Source organism: Prionailurus bengalensis, chromosome A3 (assembly GCF_016509475.1).
Source record: "Prionailurus bengalensis isolate Pbe53 chromosome A3, Fcat_Pben_1.1_paternal_pri, whole genome shotgun sequence".
In the NCBI taxonomy this organism is placed as follows: Eukaryota; Metazoa; Chordata; class Mammalia; order Carnivora; family Felidae; genus Prionailurus; species Prionailurus bengalensis.
Window position 1 is genome coordinate 136,032,153 of NC_057354.1, and position 14,130 is coordinate 136,046,282.

The following is a 14,130-nucleotide window of genomic DNA, read 5'->3' on the forward strand; positions in this document are numbered from 1 at the left end:
ATTATACACATGAAAACACCTCTGCCCGCTAAGTGCCCCAAAGTCAGATTGCTCACAGAGAGTAAGAATGATCCTGTTCTCGAAGAGCTGAACTGCCCCTGGTCTATTAACCCATAGTTCAACCTCAGGTCTAAAAGTTCCTGCTTGTCAACAAGTTGTATTCCCTTCGGGATTACACATGCACCTGCGCTGTATTCAAATTGCTTAAATCGTAAAGTTTATTTGCTCTCCGTTCGGCCAACGTTTTCCACCTTTAGCTCAGTTGTGAATTTTTGACTCTTCCCATAGGATTTTGGTTTTCAGTCGGCCTGACCATCATCGTCCAAGATATCCTCAGCTAAGCAGTGAGCACACCACGATACGTCCAAACAGTCGTGTAACAGCTGCCGCACAAGGACAGCGATACCGTCGACGGCGGACTTCTGGCCGATACAGCTGCTACCACCACCGACTGGGACCGAATGCGGGCCTTTGGTTTGGCCCACGCGCACATCGGGAGACAACCGGGTTTGAGAGTCAGCAAAGGAGAGGGGTAAGTCCCAGAAGAGGGAAAAGTGCTCCTCGTTTGGGCAGTCGGAGCAGCTGCTAGGACTTGGGTGGGAGTGAGGGCCAAAGAGCCGGTCAGCGGGGAGGTTGAGCCAGCGGCCTGTGGGTAAGGAGTCTGCACTGAAGGGCCAGTGAGGGTGGGGAGCATCGAAGAGTCCCGATCTCTCTCTCTCCCTCTCTAACGCGCGCGCGCGCACACACACCCCACCCGGGACGTAAACAACAGCGGAGGCATCAGCAGTGCAGGGCCTGGGGGGGGGGGCCCGCCCCCTCCTCGCCCCCAGCGCCGGGCCCCCGGCACCCTCCGGGTGGAAGCCGGGGGTGGGGACCTTGCGCGCCACCCGCGGCCGTCCCCTCCCCGCCGCCGCCGTTCCGGGCGCGACCGCGAGAGGGCGGAGGAGCGCGGCCGCGGCCGCCCCACCCCTCCCCCACCTCCACCCCCTCCCCCGCGCCCCGCCCGCCGGTCACTTGGCTTTCGATTCCCCGGTGGCGGGGGCGGGACCGGACGGGCCATGGCCTCCGCCCTCGGCCCGCGCGCCCCGCTGCCGCTCGCGCGTCTCCGCGGGGCCCGCGCTCTGGCCATGGCGCCGCCGCGCCGCTTCGCGCTGGAGCTGCCGGGCTGCGGCCTGGCCCACTTCGCCGTCGGCGGGGACGCCCCGGGCGCGCGCCTCGACCCCCGCGTGGCCGCGCTCCTGGGCCCGCCCGGCCGCAGCTACTCGCTGTGCGTGCCCGAGGCGCCGGGCGGCGGCTGCGCCGCCCGGGTGCGGGCGGCCCGGCTGCACCAGCGCCTGCTGCACCAGCTGCGCCGCGACCCCCTGCGGCGGTGCCAGCTGCGCCGGCTGCTGTGCTACGGCCCCGGCGGCGGGGCGGGCGGCGTGCAGCGCGGCTTCCTGCTCCGCGACCCCGGCGACAGCCCCGACACCCGGCGCGCGCTCTTCTCGCTGCTCGGCGACGCCCCGGGGGGCCCGCGCCTGGGCGAGTTCGTGGGCGACGCGCGCCAGCAGGTGTGGCAGAGCCTGTGGGAGCTGCGGGACGGGGCGGAGTGGCGGCAGGTGGGCCCCCGCGAGCGCGTCCTGGCCGCCCCGGAGCCCGCCCTGCACCCGGTGGTGCCCGACCTGCCCAGCTCCGGGGTCTTCCCGCACCGGGAGGCCGCCCGCGCCGTTCTGGAGGCGGTAAGAGGCCTGCCCCTTCCTCGCACTCGGGGTGGACCCCCCCCCCCCCCAGACAGGGAGGAGTGGGTTCTCGGGTGGGGGTGGGGGGGGCCGGTCTATCCAGCCCGGGCGCTGTTGCCGCGGGGAACTGATTGACGTCCCTGGACAGATCGGGCCTTGAACCTGAGTGCCCGCCTCCGGTTTAGACGCTGCTGCTCTTTTCTGGATCCTTAGCCGCCTGGAACTTTCCCTCCGAGGCGGCAAGTGATGGATGTCCCGAGGCCGCGCTCGAGTTCCTGCCCTGAATGCGCGGGGAAGCCTCTGCGAGGGGAGGAAAGAGGCCGCTGGGTGCCGGGAGGGTCATGCCATCTGGGAAGCCGTCACACTGTTGGGAGGCCGGGGCATGAGTTTTGGGGAGAAAAGGGCCAGGGTTTGGGGTTTGAGAAACGCGTACTGAATCTGTGGCCGCCTGCTTATCGGCTGCCCGTGCAAGCGGCACAAGCCCCCTGTTTTTCCTGTCTCGTCTGTGAAACACTCCCCTTGAGGTGTTTAGGACAAGGAAACATCTGGGACACAGCAGGTGCTCCGGGAAGGAGCGCCGAGAATCTTTTCCCCCGGGCAGCCTGGGCAGGGCCTGGGGTGTCCAGACTGGACTTGCTGAGGCTGCGCAATGGAGTTTATTCAGTGCCTTCTGCAAGCTTTTGGGATAGTATTAAGGAGTGGTGAAGAGGGCAGGACCAGTCTCCTGGGTTTAAATCCAAACTCTGGCATTTGTTACCTGTGTCAGTTTCAGTTTCTTAAACCCTCCTTGCCTCAGTTTCCTTAGTCTGTAGTTGGGAATAATAATGCTGCCACCCTCGCAGGGTTACTGTGAAGGCTGGCCATGTTAATCCTGGAGAAGCACGTAGAAGATTAAGCGTGTACATAAACAGATGTGTGGGCCTCGCTATAGAGCGGGAGAGCAGAGGCGAGAACTTTGAATGCCCAGCATCTCCTGTGCTGCTCCCTGGTGACCGCAGTGCAAGGCTTCTTCTCCCCTCGTAGCGGGGGCAGGAAGGGACCGGCTGACTGCTTCCGGGAGCTACAGTCCTAGCTGGTTTCCCACATCCCACATACTGCACCAAGCGGGGCCTGTGCCCCCCCCCCCCCCCCCAGTTGTGGCCTTCCCTCTCCTTCCTCTGGGGTAGCTGGCCCGTAAGGCTGAGGGATCTCAGCCGCTGTCGCCTTTTTGAGCCAGAGCTATTCAGTATAAAATGGAGGGACTCAGCCCCTCTCAGGTTCAAAATTGCTTTTCTTTTTACATGTTTATTTTTGAGAGAGAGACAGAGACAGAGAGAGATAGAGCATGATCCGGGGCAGGGCAGAGAGAGGGAGGCACAGAATCCAAAGCAGGCTCCAGGCTCTGAGCTGTCAGCACAGAGCCCGACGCGGGGCTCGAACCCATATTCCAGGAGTGGTAAGATCATCACCTGAGCCGAAGTCAGACACTTAACTGGCCGAGCCACCCAGGCGCCCCAGCCCCTCTCAGGTTCAAAACAGCATGATTTTGGTGTGGTGTGAAACACAACTTATGTCTTATTAGCATTGGGCAATCTTGTTCTCAGCAATCAGATATTGCAAAAGCCCCGTTGCCTCACTACGGCTGCACACGCGTTGTTTCACAGTGTATACCCTTCATTCCTGAGGCCCAAGCAGTGCTCGACCTGGTTGACCAGTTGCCGGAACAAGTCCACAAAGGGAAGTTCCCGGTCATTGCTGTTGAAGGACTGGATGCCACAGGTAATATTACCTTTCGGTTACAGGCAAGGAGAGACATTGTTCTCTCGTGGGAATAGACAGGGCTTCACAAGTACAACTTTATACAGAGTTCAGCTCGTAAGCTTCACGGCAGTGTCTACTGTGTGCCACGCACGGAGCCGGGCAGGCGTGCGATGCAAAGGTGAATAAGGCCTTGAGTGGGAAGCCAGGGGAGGGGTGGAGGGGCTGAGCCTCAGGTGCTCTGGTGACCACGAGAAGGCACTTAAGGCAGCCTCCGCGTGGGGGACGGAGCGTGGTTGGGGTGGCTCCCGGAGGGCTGTTTTCAGCGCAGATCAGAGCAGGTCAGGCGAGGAAGACAGAAGCGGTCCTCCGGGCGGAAGAAACAGCATGGGCCGAAGAGAAGGGACTTGAGCCAGCCTGGGGGCATTTGGGAAGCACAGGCCATTCCGAGGACCCTTTGGAAGTACTAGGAAGTGGGGGGCAGAAGCGTTGGAGCTGGCAGAGATCTGAGTACAACGGACATACCCACACTTGGCCCAAAACACAAAAGTAGGAGAAGTAAGGCTGTAAGGGCGGCGGGAGAACAGCCAAGGACAAGGTGGAGCCTGGGCTGAAGTCACGTGGTTCAGCGTGCGGCGGGGCTCCCCGGGGGCAGAGAGTGTGAGGGAGCAAGGTGGAGGTTATCCCAGGGCCCGGAGGTCTCTGCCAGAGTTTATCATTACTTTGTGATATCTTTCAAGTGTTCTGATACCACACTGAGCAAACCCAGGTTCCTGAAGGTCTGCATTTTTTTTTTTTTTTTATTTTAAATAATCTTGGTAGGTAATGAGCTACGCTGGTTTACAGGTGGAAAGAGTGTCTTTGCTCTGAGTTCATCTGAGCAGTTTGGGAGTGATGCCGTGGCCATGGTAACGAAGCCCTGTGTTTGTATCTGGCCCGCAGGTAAAACCACTGTGACCCAGTCAGTTTCAGACACACTCGGGGCTGTCCTCTTAAAGTCGCCACCTGCTTGCATCAGCCAGTGGAGGAAAATCTTTGATGATGAGCCAACTATCATTAGGAGAGCTTTTTATTCTTTGGGCAATTATATTGTGGCTTCTGAAATAGCCAAAGAATCTACAAAATCTCCTGTGATTATAGACAGGTAGGTATGAAGATTCTACGAGTTTGGCATTTTGTTCCCCAACGTTGTAAGTGTGTGGGTGTACCTACACATGCATGTATTCAACTGTGTATGTTAAGTCAAACCGCGTGATGGTAAGAATAGGAAGAATGCCTATGCTTTATTAATCACCTAAGTCACAGGCTGGCATTTCGCTAAGAGCATGCATACCATTGTTCGATATCTGGAACAATTATGCATGGTTAGTGGATACTACATGTTATCCCTAATTTACTGATGAGAAACATAGGTCTTCGAAAGGTCGGGGCGCCTAGGGAGCTCAGGGGTTGAGCGTCCAACTTCGGCTCAGGCTGTGATCTCACGGCTTGTGAGCTCGAGCCCCGCGTCGAGCTCTGTGCTGACGGCCCAGAGCCTGGAGCCTGCTTCGGATTCTGTGTCTCCCGCCTCTCTGCCCCTCCCCTGCTCATGCTCTGTCTCCCTCTCTCTCTCTCTCTCTTTCTCTCAAAAATAAACATTAAAAAAAAAAAAAGGTTAGGTGACCTGCCAAGTGACTAAGCTAGAAATGGTGTATGAGGATATTGGCCAAAGGCTGTGCTTTTAGAAATTGATGCTTTCAGTGGTTCATTTGTTCACCGGCTTATTTGTAAAACACTGGGCATCTCCTACGTGCCAAAGATGGCTCTCAATTTAGGGGATTCGGCGGTCCGTGAGCTAGACGGTGCCCCGCTTGCGTGGAGCAGACATACTGTTGCAGGAGAAGTTGATGGTCAGGTGCATAAAGAACTGTGATACTATCAGAGAGTGATAAATACTCCGAAGAGGGTAAAGCGAAGTGGGTATGGCTGAGGAAGGCCTGTATAAGGGGGTGACATTGATCTGAGCTCTGGACGCCCCAGAAGAGGTGGAAATGAAAACTGTGGAGTAACAGCGTTATGGACAGCAGAGTCAGTACGAGCAAAGCCTACAGACAGAAAGAAGTTGACATAATCCAGGACTAGAAACAGGCTAGTGTAATGAGCACATAGTGGACCAGGGGCTGCTTTCTGGGTGAATGAGCAGAGAGAGAGAGAGGCAGAGGACAGAGGAGAAGGGCCCGTAGGCCGAGAGAGTGTGGGTTTTATTCTGAGCGCCGAGGGGAGCCATTGGAAGGTTTCAGATAATGAAGTGATGTAAACTGATTTGTGTGTTTCCAATTCCATACGTAAGAAATAGCTCAACATACCACACGAATGGATGACAGCAAGTTATCCTAGGCTTTAAATCACCGGGACTCGGTGGTACAGAAATTACAGTCGCAATGAGATCGCAGCTTGCTCTCATCAGGTTGCTGAGAACCAGTTAAAATGCCCTAATGCCCAGAGCTCAGAGCTGGCGCTCACGTGCACGGATTGACGCCCTCCAGGGTGCTGGTGGGGGTGGAGGGCTAGGAGAGCGGTTTGTGGAGACACAGCAGAGTGGAGACCGCTTCACCGCCTGAAGAAACTGAGATGCCTTCAGCTGTGTTCAGATACTGAAAAATGTGAAAAACCAAAGCCCATCAGTAGAAGAAAGGGTGCATAAATGCCAGCGTATTTGTAAAATGGGCCCCATTCAGCCACCCAGACCAGTGCAGTGTATCCCTGTGCAGAAATTACAAAACCGGAATCTGGAAAAATCGAGTTGCAGACGGGCATTCAGTAGAATACACGCAAATTAAGACAAACTGTAGAGTACGGAGGGATGGAAGGTTATTGAGCAAATTCAGGAGAGGGCTAGGGAAAGAGACGCACGGTCGATAAAAAGCACAAAAGGTCGTGAGCTGCGTTTATGTTATTGCTTCGCATCACGTGAATGTTTGTTGCCCTTTGTGCAATTTTGCTTATTTTTGGAAAGATAAGAACGGCATTGAAAGTATGACAACAGTTCAGGAAAAAGCAGGAATCATAACTGTAAATCTCAAGGAATTTCAAGTAGGGAACACGCCCAAGTATAGCCCGCACCCGTGTCTGGACTTAGGACCTCACCATCCCCCATAAAGCCACCTCCTTCTCCCACCCGGTCACCGTCCGTTCTCCGCACCCCCCCCCCCCCCCCCCGTGGTAACTGCTGCCCTGACCTCCATCACCGTGGACTTGTTCCTTCTGTTTTTGAACTGCTTGTCCACGCAGGTGTGCATTACTGCTCTTTGCGTCTGACGGCCTTCATGCTGCGTATGATACTCCCCTTGCTGCTATGAACACGTTTTAACGTTTTTGTTTTATTTTATTACTATTTTTTTTTATTTTGAGAGAGGGAGAGAGTGTGTGTGCATGGGGGAGGGGCAGAGAGAGCCAGAGGGGGAGCGGGGATCCCAAGCAGGCTCTGCACACTGTCAGTGCAGAGCTCAACACAGGGCTCGAACCCACGAACTACGAGATCGTGGCCTGAGCCGAGATCAAGAGCCGACCGCCTAACCGACAGAGCCATCCAGATGCCCCTTGCTGTGGACATTTTTTACGTAACTCTGGTGCCTGTATATCTGCGGTTCTGGTGCAGAGATGCCCAGGAGCGGAGCTGCAGGGGTGTGGGGGTTCACATGTGTTCACCTTCAGCAAATATTCCAGAAAGTTTTTTGAAGTGGTTGAAACAACTCACAGCCACCCCCACCCCCCCACCAGCAGTGTTTGAGAATTCCCTTTGACTCTCATCCTGGTCAACACTTAGCATCGCCAGCCTTTTATGCTAGGCTTTCCCCTTGTTCAAGCTGGTTTGCCACATCTGGAAACTTCTACCCCTTTCTTGAAATACCTTTCCCTGTACTTTCCTCTACAGGCTTTTCTGTAGCTCTGCAACACCCCACGGAAAGGCGGTTCTGAGCGTGTGCAGGAAATAAGGCCTGAGGTGGTGGGTTGCCGGGCGAGAGGAAAACAGTGCAAATGAGTTAGAAGCCGGGTACTCTCGTTGGAGCCACCATGCCGGGAGGTAGTTTTAACTTCGGGGATGGCAAGGTGGTTATTTCAAGAGGTTGAGGGTTGGCAAGAAGGGTGAGAAACTGCATTCCTTTGTGGGACTTCTTTGGGGGATGTTTTTGCCCCGTTATTAATAAGTGAATCTGCCATATTTGAGATTTTTTTTTTTGTTTTCATGCAGTGTCCTTTTTCAATGAGAAAAGCCTGAACTTCTCCTCATATGGTGCGACTCGATGAGGCGCATTGTTTCCTCCGATGTCCCAAGTCCTGAAGCTGCACTGGCTTCTGTGTGTAGGTGGACGCCGATCCCCTCCGCTCCCGGCTTCCTAATCCGTTAAAGGGAGGGAGCCCTCCTCGCTTCCCCGCCTACCATTAGGACCGGTGATGAATAGCCATTGAGTTGATACAGGGAGAAGTGCTTCGAAATAGCAAATCGCTATGAAGATACAAAGCGTTATTATAGAAGCTGCGTATAACGTGTGGACAAATTGCATCTGATTTGAACCCATGTGGTTTCCCTGAAGGCAGAATGGGAAATACTAACTAGCGGAGAGTCTGAAATTGATGGCCAGAGGGTGTGATTATTTGAAATGAGCCACGGCGTTGTCAGTGAGAGAGCTCTAGCTATAGAAAACCGGGCTTCCATTTTTACCTTGATTTTCCTTCTTTGTGTCTGCGAATCGTCGGCAATTTTGCTCTTTAAAGAGATACTGTATCACCTTGTCAAACGGGAAGAAAAGAGCAGTTATTTGTTGTCTGGGTGGGCTTTGTTCATGTGTAAAGATTTTAATGAAATCCATTTTAGACTATACCCTCATCTAGCTGAAAAAAACGAGGGAGACAGAGTAGTTTTTGATGGTGACTGTGGTGAAGGTTGGCAACTTAATCACCCTCATTACCTTTAAAAGTCTATTCTATGCTGATGGTTTTTCTACAAAAGGAAGGCTTTTAAAATTAAGATGATATCAGCCTCTGTATTCATAGCTGAGTATTTAATTCAGTGAACACGGAACATGTGCAAAAAAGCAGAATAAATTGTAGTCTGGCTGCCAAGAAACAGAAAACCTGGACCCTTCATGGATTTATTCGGCTTGGGAGATGAGATGCATCTGAGAGAGAAGGTGAAAGCACACGTTTGGAAATGGTGACTCAGGGACGCGGCACAGAGAAATGCTTCCGGGCAGGACTCAAGGAGCTGGCCGATACGGTGGCCACTTCTGGAGGTGGATGAGGGCTTCGAAGGATGGATGGTGTGAGAATTGCTCACCTCCCAAATTAATTTTTATTTGTGTCTCCTTTTCAGTACCGTCTGTATCACCATCATTTGAAAATGCAGCTTTAGTTATAAGCAGTGTCCGCTAAACATTAGGGATTTTCTTTTTAAAAAAAATTTTTTTAACGTTTATTCATTTTTGAGAGAGACAGAGTGTGAGCAGGGGAGGGGCAGAGAGAGAGGGAGACACAGAATCCGAAGCAGGCTCCAGGCTCTGAGCTGTCAGCACAGAGCCCGACAAGGGGCTCGAACTCACGAACCGCGAGATATGACCTGAGCCGAAGTCGGACACTTAACCGACTGAGCCACCCAGGCGCCCAACATTTGGTGTTTTCTTATAATGACAGTGTGATACACAGATACGGTCTATGTTTGCAGCAACTGTGGAAGAGAAACAGGGTTTTGCATGCTTTTCATTTTCCCGATGAGGAAATTGAGACTACGTTGGCTTAAATGAGTTACCTGTGTCTGCAGAGGAAGTAGGTGGCAGAAGGTAGATTAACACACAGCTCAGATAACACTGTGAATTCGTTTGGTAGATGCCAGTCCGTCCTTTTCACTGGGAAAGGTAGTTCAAGTCTCCAATGGTTAAGAATTTAGGATTTTAAAACATTGAAGTTAGTAAGTTGAAAATACACACAAGGATGGGGCCGTGGGTCCTTCTCCACCCTGGAATGTTTGTAACTGTTTCATAAATATCTGTGATGAGAGTCCTTTGATATTGAACTTGGAGTTTTGTAGCCTCTTAAAATTGGAATATGACATGAGCAGGTCAAGATTATAATAAGCTATGCCAATTAATGAAATGATTCCAATTTAGTCATATGCACACCCAGAGAACATTTATTGTGTACCTGCTGTGTGCCACACGCTGGTTTCAGGTTTTAGAAGGCGGGAGTGACTAAACAAGAAATTTTTAGGAGGAGCCCGAAGGGGTCATGCCTACAAACAACTTGCTTTTCTTTACCGTGAGAAGTTCTTCCGTAGAGTCGGGCGTGAGGGGCATTGGGAGCCCAGGGGAGAAAACAGTGAGCTCTCCGTGGGGCTCCGTCTGAGTGGGACTGTGCAGGCAGAGTAGGAGTTTTGCTGACTGAGAGCCTCACTCCCGCTGGAGGAAAGTGTGAAGACAGGCCCGCGTGGAGCCGTGTGCCTGGACACACACTGTAACTGTGTCTTCATGAGGCTGGATGTTTCCGGCAGGCAGTGGAAAGCCATTGGGCGTTTTGGAATAGATGTTCTTTTTTTTTTTTTTTTTTTTTAACATTTATTTATTTTTGATGGAGAGAGACAGAGCACAAGTCGGGGAGGGGCAGAGAGAGAAGGAGACACAGAATCTGAAGCGGGCTCCAGGCTCCGAGCTGTCAGCACGGAGCCCGACGCGGGGTTCAAACTCAATGAACCGCGAGATCATGACCTGAGCCGAAGTCGGACGCTCAACCGACTGAGCCGCCCAGGCACCCCCAGATTGAGTTTTATTTATTGAACAAATTGCAGTGCAGGGAAAACTTGAGCAGAGCCGTGCTGGCTTCAGCCTCTCGCGCGGCACATTTTCAGGTGCACCTTGACCTTGGCCTCTGCAGATGGAGATCTCACTCGTCCTCTCCTTCCCAGGTACTGGCACAGCACGGCCACCTACGCCATCGCCACCGAGGTGACCGGGGGGCTCCAGTACCTGCCCCCGGCCCATCACCCTATATACCAGTGGCCCAGGGACCTGCTCAGACCCGACCTGGTCCTGCTGCTCACAGTGAGCCCCAAGAAGAGGATGCAGAGAATTGAGGGCCGGGGCGTGGAGCGGACCAGAGAGGAAGCTGAACTGGAGGCCGACAGCATGTTTCGTCAAAAGTAGGTGTCCCGATGTGAACGGCAGGGGTTCCTGGCCGTGGCGGAGAGCCAGGATGGGCGCCGGCTTTAGGAATGTGGAGGAAATGACATTGTTCTCGTTGTTCAAACCCGAGAGGCAGTATCCCCCACGGTAGTTCAGCTCCTTCTGACGGTGCAGTTCCCACACGGCCACAGCATTGGTGACGCACGGCCACAGGGCATCGGGGCTTCCTTCCAGTCCTGGCTGTGCCAGGAACAGTGTGAACCCGGGGAAGACAATACACATTTCTGGGTCCTGGTTCCCCAGTCCTACTAGAATGGGCACAGAGCGCTGTCCGATGACCTCACTGTGACTTTTCCTTAGAAGGTGCTTCCCGTGTGTCAGGCATCGGGGTCCGGATGCTCTCTGATGCGCACGAGGGCGACGTCAGCCGTCTTTTACGGTTTACAAAACTGAGGCTCCAAGGATGAAGTGACTTGTCTGGATTTGCATAGCTACCGTGTAGGAAACCTGGGATGAAAATCAGGATCTTTTTTGATTTTAAAGGCAGCGCTTTTGTTTTCATGAGAAAGCTGTGGGACGGTAGCCGGAGACCCTGGACCAGAGCCTCACTGTTTTAGAGCCGAGGTTGAATCCGTTCTGTAGGACTGGTTTGAAAAGCCAGAGCGGGGTAGTTTATATGAATAAACAATCATAGCACCGCTGTCACAACGCAGCCCTGTTATAAATAAATAATAACTCGGCTGTGTGCAAAGAAACCGTGTCAAGCAGTGTCCTCGTATTAATTCAATTAGGCCTCGTGACACATCACCAGGAAGGCGTTATTTCAGCCCTTGTTTTAGAGGTGAGAAAACCGAGGCCGAGGGGAAAGCAGTTTGACGAGTTCACTGAGCCAGTGAGTAGTAAACAGCACGTGTTACAGCCACATGCTGTCACGCTTCCCTAACGCCACCGGCCTCCGTCATTCCTACATGTCAAGGCTAGCTAACACCCGAAGGAGTCCCGGAACAACCTGGTGAATTTTTCAGAGACTCGTCTGCGAAGACAATGTCCGTGCCGAGGGCCTCTGGCTTGTCTGAAATCCTTCGGGGCACAGACTGTGGGGCGATTTCCTGTGTGCCCAATTAGTTCACCTCTTGGAATCTGCTACTTTCTCTGCAGAAATGGGGGTGACACGGTTCCCTTCCTCAGGTCACCCTGAGTTTGAAAACAGAAGAATCACGCAGGACGCTGGTGCCAGTATAGAAAACAGGTAGCCGTAAAGGCTAGCTACTAAACGTTGCTCTGAATTTGTTATTTATTAACCAAAACGTGTCACACGTCTCCTGCGGACCAAGCTAGCGGCTGAGGGCAACAGCGAGAGAAATCAGATGGGGCCCTTGCTGCGTGCATCCTGGTGGGGAAGTGGCATTTGTGTGTAGAGCCTTGTTAAAAAATAAGCCAACTCTTTTCATTTCTGCCTGTCCCCAGGGTAGAAGTGTCCTATCAGCGGATGGAGAACCCCGCCTGCCACGTGGTTGATGCTAGTCCCTCAAGAGAGGAAGTCCTCCAGACGGTTTTAGGCATAATCCAAAATAATTTTAGCTAATTGTAATTACTCCAAAATGTAATTCTGCATTTTGGCAGATTTGATGTTGTTTGATACATCTAGGCCCACGGCGGGGTACACGGTTTTCCCAGATTTCTGTTGCATAACCGTGGCGTGTGCTAGAAAGCCGAAGACCAGACCATTTCGATTTTACCTACACCGTTACACTCCCTTCTGACCAAAGGACCCGTCAAGGTTGAGACCGTCACGTTCCAGCCAGAGATCAGTGATTGCTTTCTTCAAGTGTAACAAACGTTTTCCTGGAATGCGTTTTCAGCTACGTTCCTACCAAATCCCTCCAAGTTTTGTCTTATCCAGAAAGCATGAGGTATACAGAAATAACCAGGAAGATCTTCCAGATCGGCGGAAGCCCCTCTGGCCCCTCCCATACCTCCTCTTGGGTCACTGATGAGACCCTGATGTGACATAGTTACCTCCTTCCCAATATGGCCTCACTCCGTCATTGGGGGGCTCAGCCCTGATCCTAGAGCTAAATGCTCCTGAAGAAAGGGTCCACGTGTCCTGGCTGTCTGAGGACAATGCCCACAGGGTCGCCTTGTGGGTAGGCGACACTTACAAAGAAGACATCTGATTCGTGTCTCACAACCCCTGAGACGATCCCCTCGTGGTCAGAGTCAAATATAGAGACTGCCAACCCAGATGCTCTCAATACAAATATACCAACCCACTTTGGATTGTGTTCTGTTTATTTATGTTCCTTTCCTTCCCTCTGAAAACACGGCTTTGGATATAATGAGTGTTTTGGACTAAACTAGATGCATTAAAACTTAGCCAATGCAGCAATATATTTATGTTGATATTTACATCATGTTTCTCCTCGGTGGAGGGGCTATGCTTTACTAATTAAAATCAAAGCCAAGAAGCTAAAGGCAGTACTTGTTGTGTATTCATTACACAGATTTAATTTATCTTGCTAAATAAGCACAGTGGATCCTGGAATGGGGTTTCTTAGTAAATTATCTTGCACTTGAATGTCTTATGATTACATATGAAATCAGCTTTGAGATCTGTTTGCTTAGGAAAAAAATGGCTGAGGAAAGAGGAAATTTAATAGCTATGTGGCCTTGGGTGAGTCGCTGAACATCAATAGCCCATGTAACTTGATCTGAAAAGTGATAATCATCCTTTATTCGTATTAAGGAGTTGGCTGAACCAGGTGATTACCTAAAATCCCTTCTGGTTCTAAGATAGATGAAGCTTGCAGCTTGTTTTGGGGGGAATGTCTTCTTGCCAAGACATTTAAGTCTTAGACAAGGCCTCATCCGGTTATGTGGGGACTTGAATTATAATACATTTCATATTAATAACTGTATCATACTGTCTTTCCAAAGAATTCCAGGTAATTTTTATATAATATATTTGCATATATAACTATGTAATGGGTTTCTGTTGAAAATATTTTTTAAAGCTAATAAAGAGCATTAGGTTCCTGTAAGATGTGATATCTGTGTCCTTGGTATTATTTAGTCTGAACATTTAGAAAAGCTTGTGTTGGCAGTCTAGAAAAACAAACATTTCATGCCTGCCTTCTGTACCTCGCAAATGAATAAAGTTGTTGGGATTGTCCAGTTTATGGTGGTGTCCCCCATATATGTTGTTTTTTTCTGAGGCGTCCCTCCAGTGTGGCTTCCTGGAATTTTTGGCCAGCAAAGTGGGGAGGTGTGAACTCGTGGGCCAAGTGGAATCTCTGGTCAAAGTGATTTCAGAGGAAGGGGGGTGTGTTCACTTTCTTGTAAACGCTGTTTCAGGAAAGTAGAATCTTTTCTTCATTGCAGATACTAAGAAGATACTTTGTACACTTGGGTTCTTTCATGCACCGATAGGTGTGTGATTTATGCGCATGAGACAAGACGGCACCTCCTACCCAGAAACTTGATGACAAGGAATCATTCGCTTGGCTCGGTTTCGTGACAAGTTG

The 14,130-nt window shown here is 51.8% G+C and overlaps 1 protein-coding gene across 1 annotated transcript; it reads left to right on the forward strand.

Annotated features, from left to right (window-relative positions):
* Positions 1-1,039: 1,039 nt before the first annotated feature.
* On the forward strand, positions 1,040-13,783 carry CMPK2 (cytidine/uridine monophosphate kinase 2). Its single transcript, XM_043604616.1, has 5 exons — positions 1,040-1,718; positions 3,362-3,476; positions 4,398-4,599; positions 10,390-10,623; positions 12,074-13,783. The coding sequence occupies exons 1-5, from the start codon at positions 1,059-1,061 to the stop codon at positions 12,189-12,191; spliced, it is 1,329 nt and encodes a 442-aa protein (XP_043460551.1). The 5' UTR covers positions 1,040-1,058; the 3' UTR covers positions 12,192-13,783.
* The last annotated feature ends 347 nt before the right edge of the window (positions 13,784-14,130 follow it).

Coding starts and splice junctions, on each gene's coding strand:
- CMPK2 (XM_043604616.1), top strand. CDS start 1,059: ATGGCCTCCGCCCTCGGCCCGCGCGCCCCGCTGCCGCTCGCGCGTCTC. Junction 1,719..3,361: donor CCCGCGCCGTTCTGGAGGCG/GTAAGAGGCCTG, acceptor GTTGTTTCACAG/TGTATACCCTTCATTCCTGA. Junction 4,600..10,389: donor TCTCCTGTGATTATAGACAG/GTAGGTATGAAG, acceptor TCTCCTTCCCAG/GTACTGGCACAGCACGGCCA.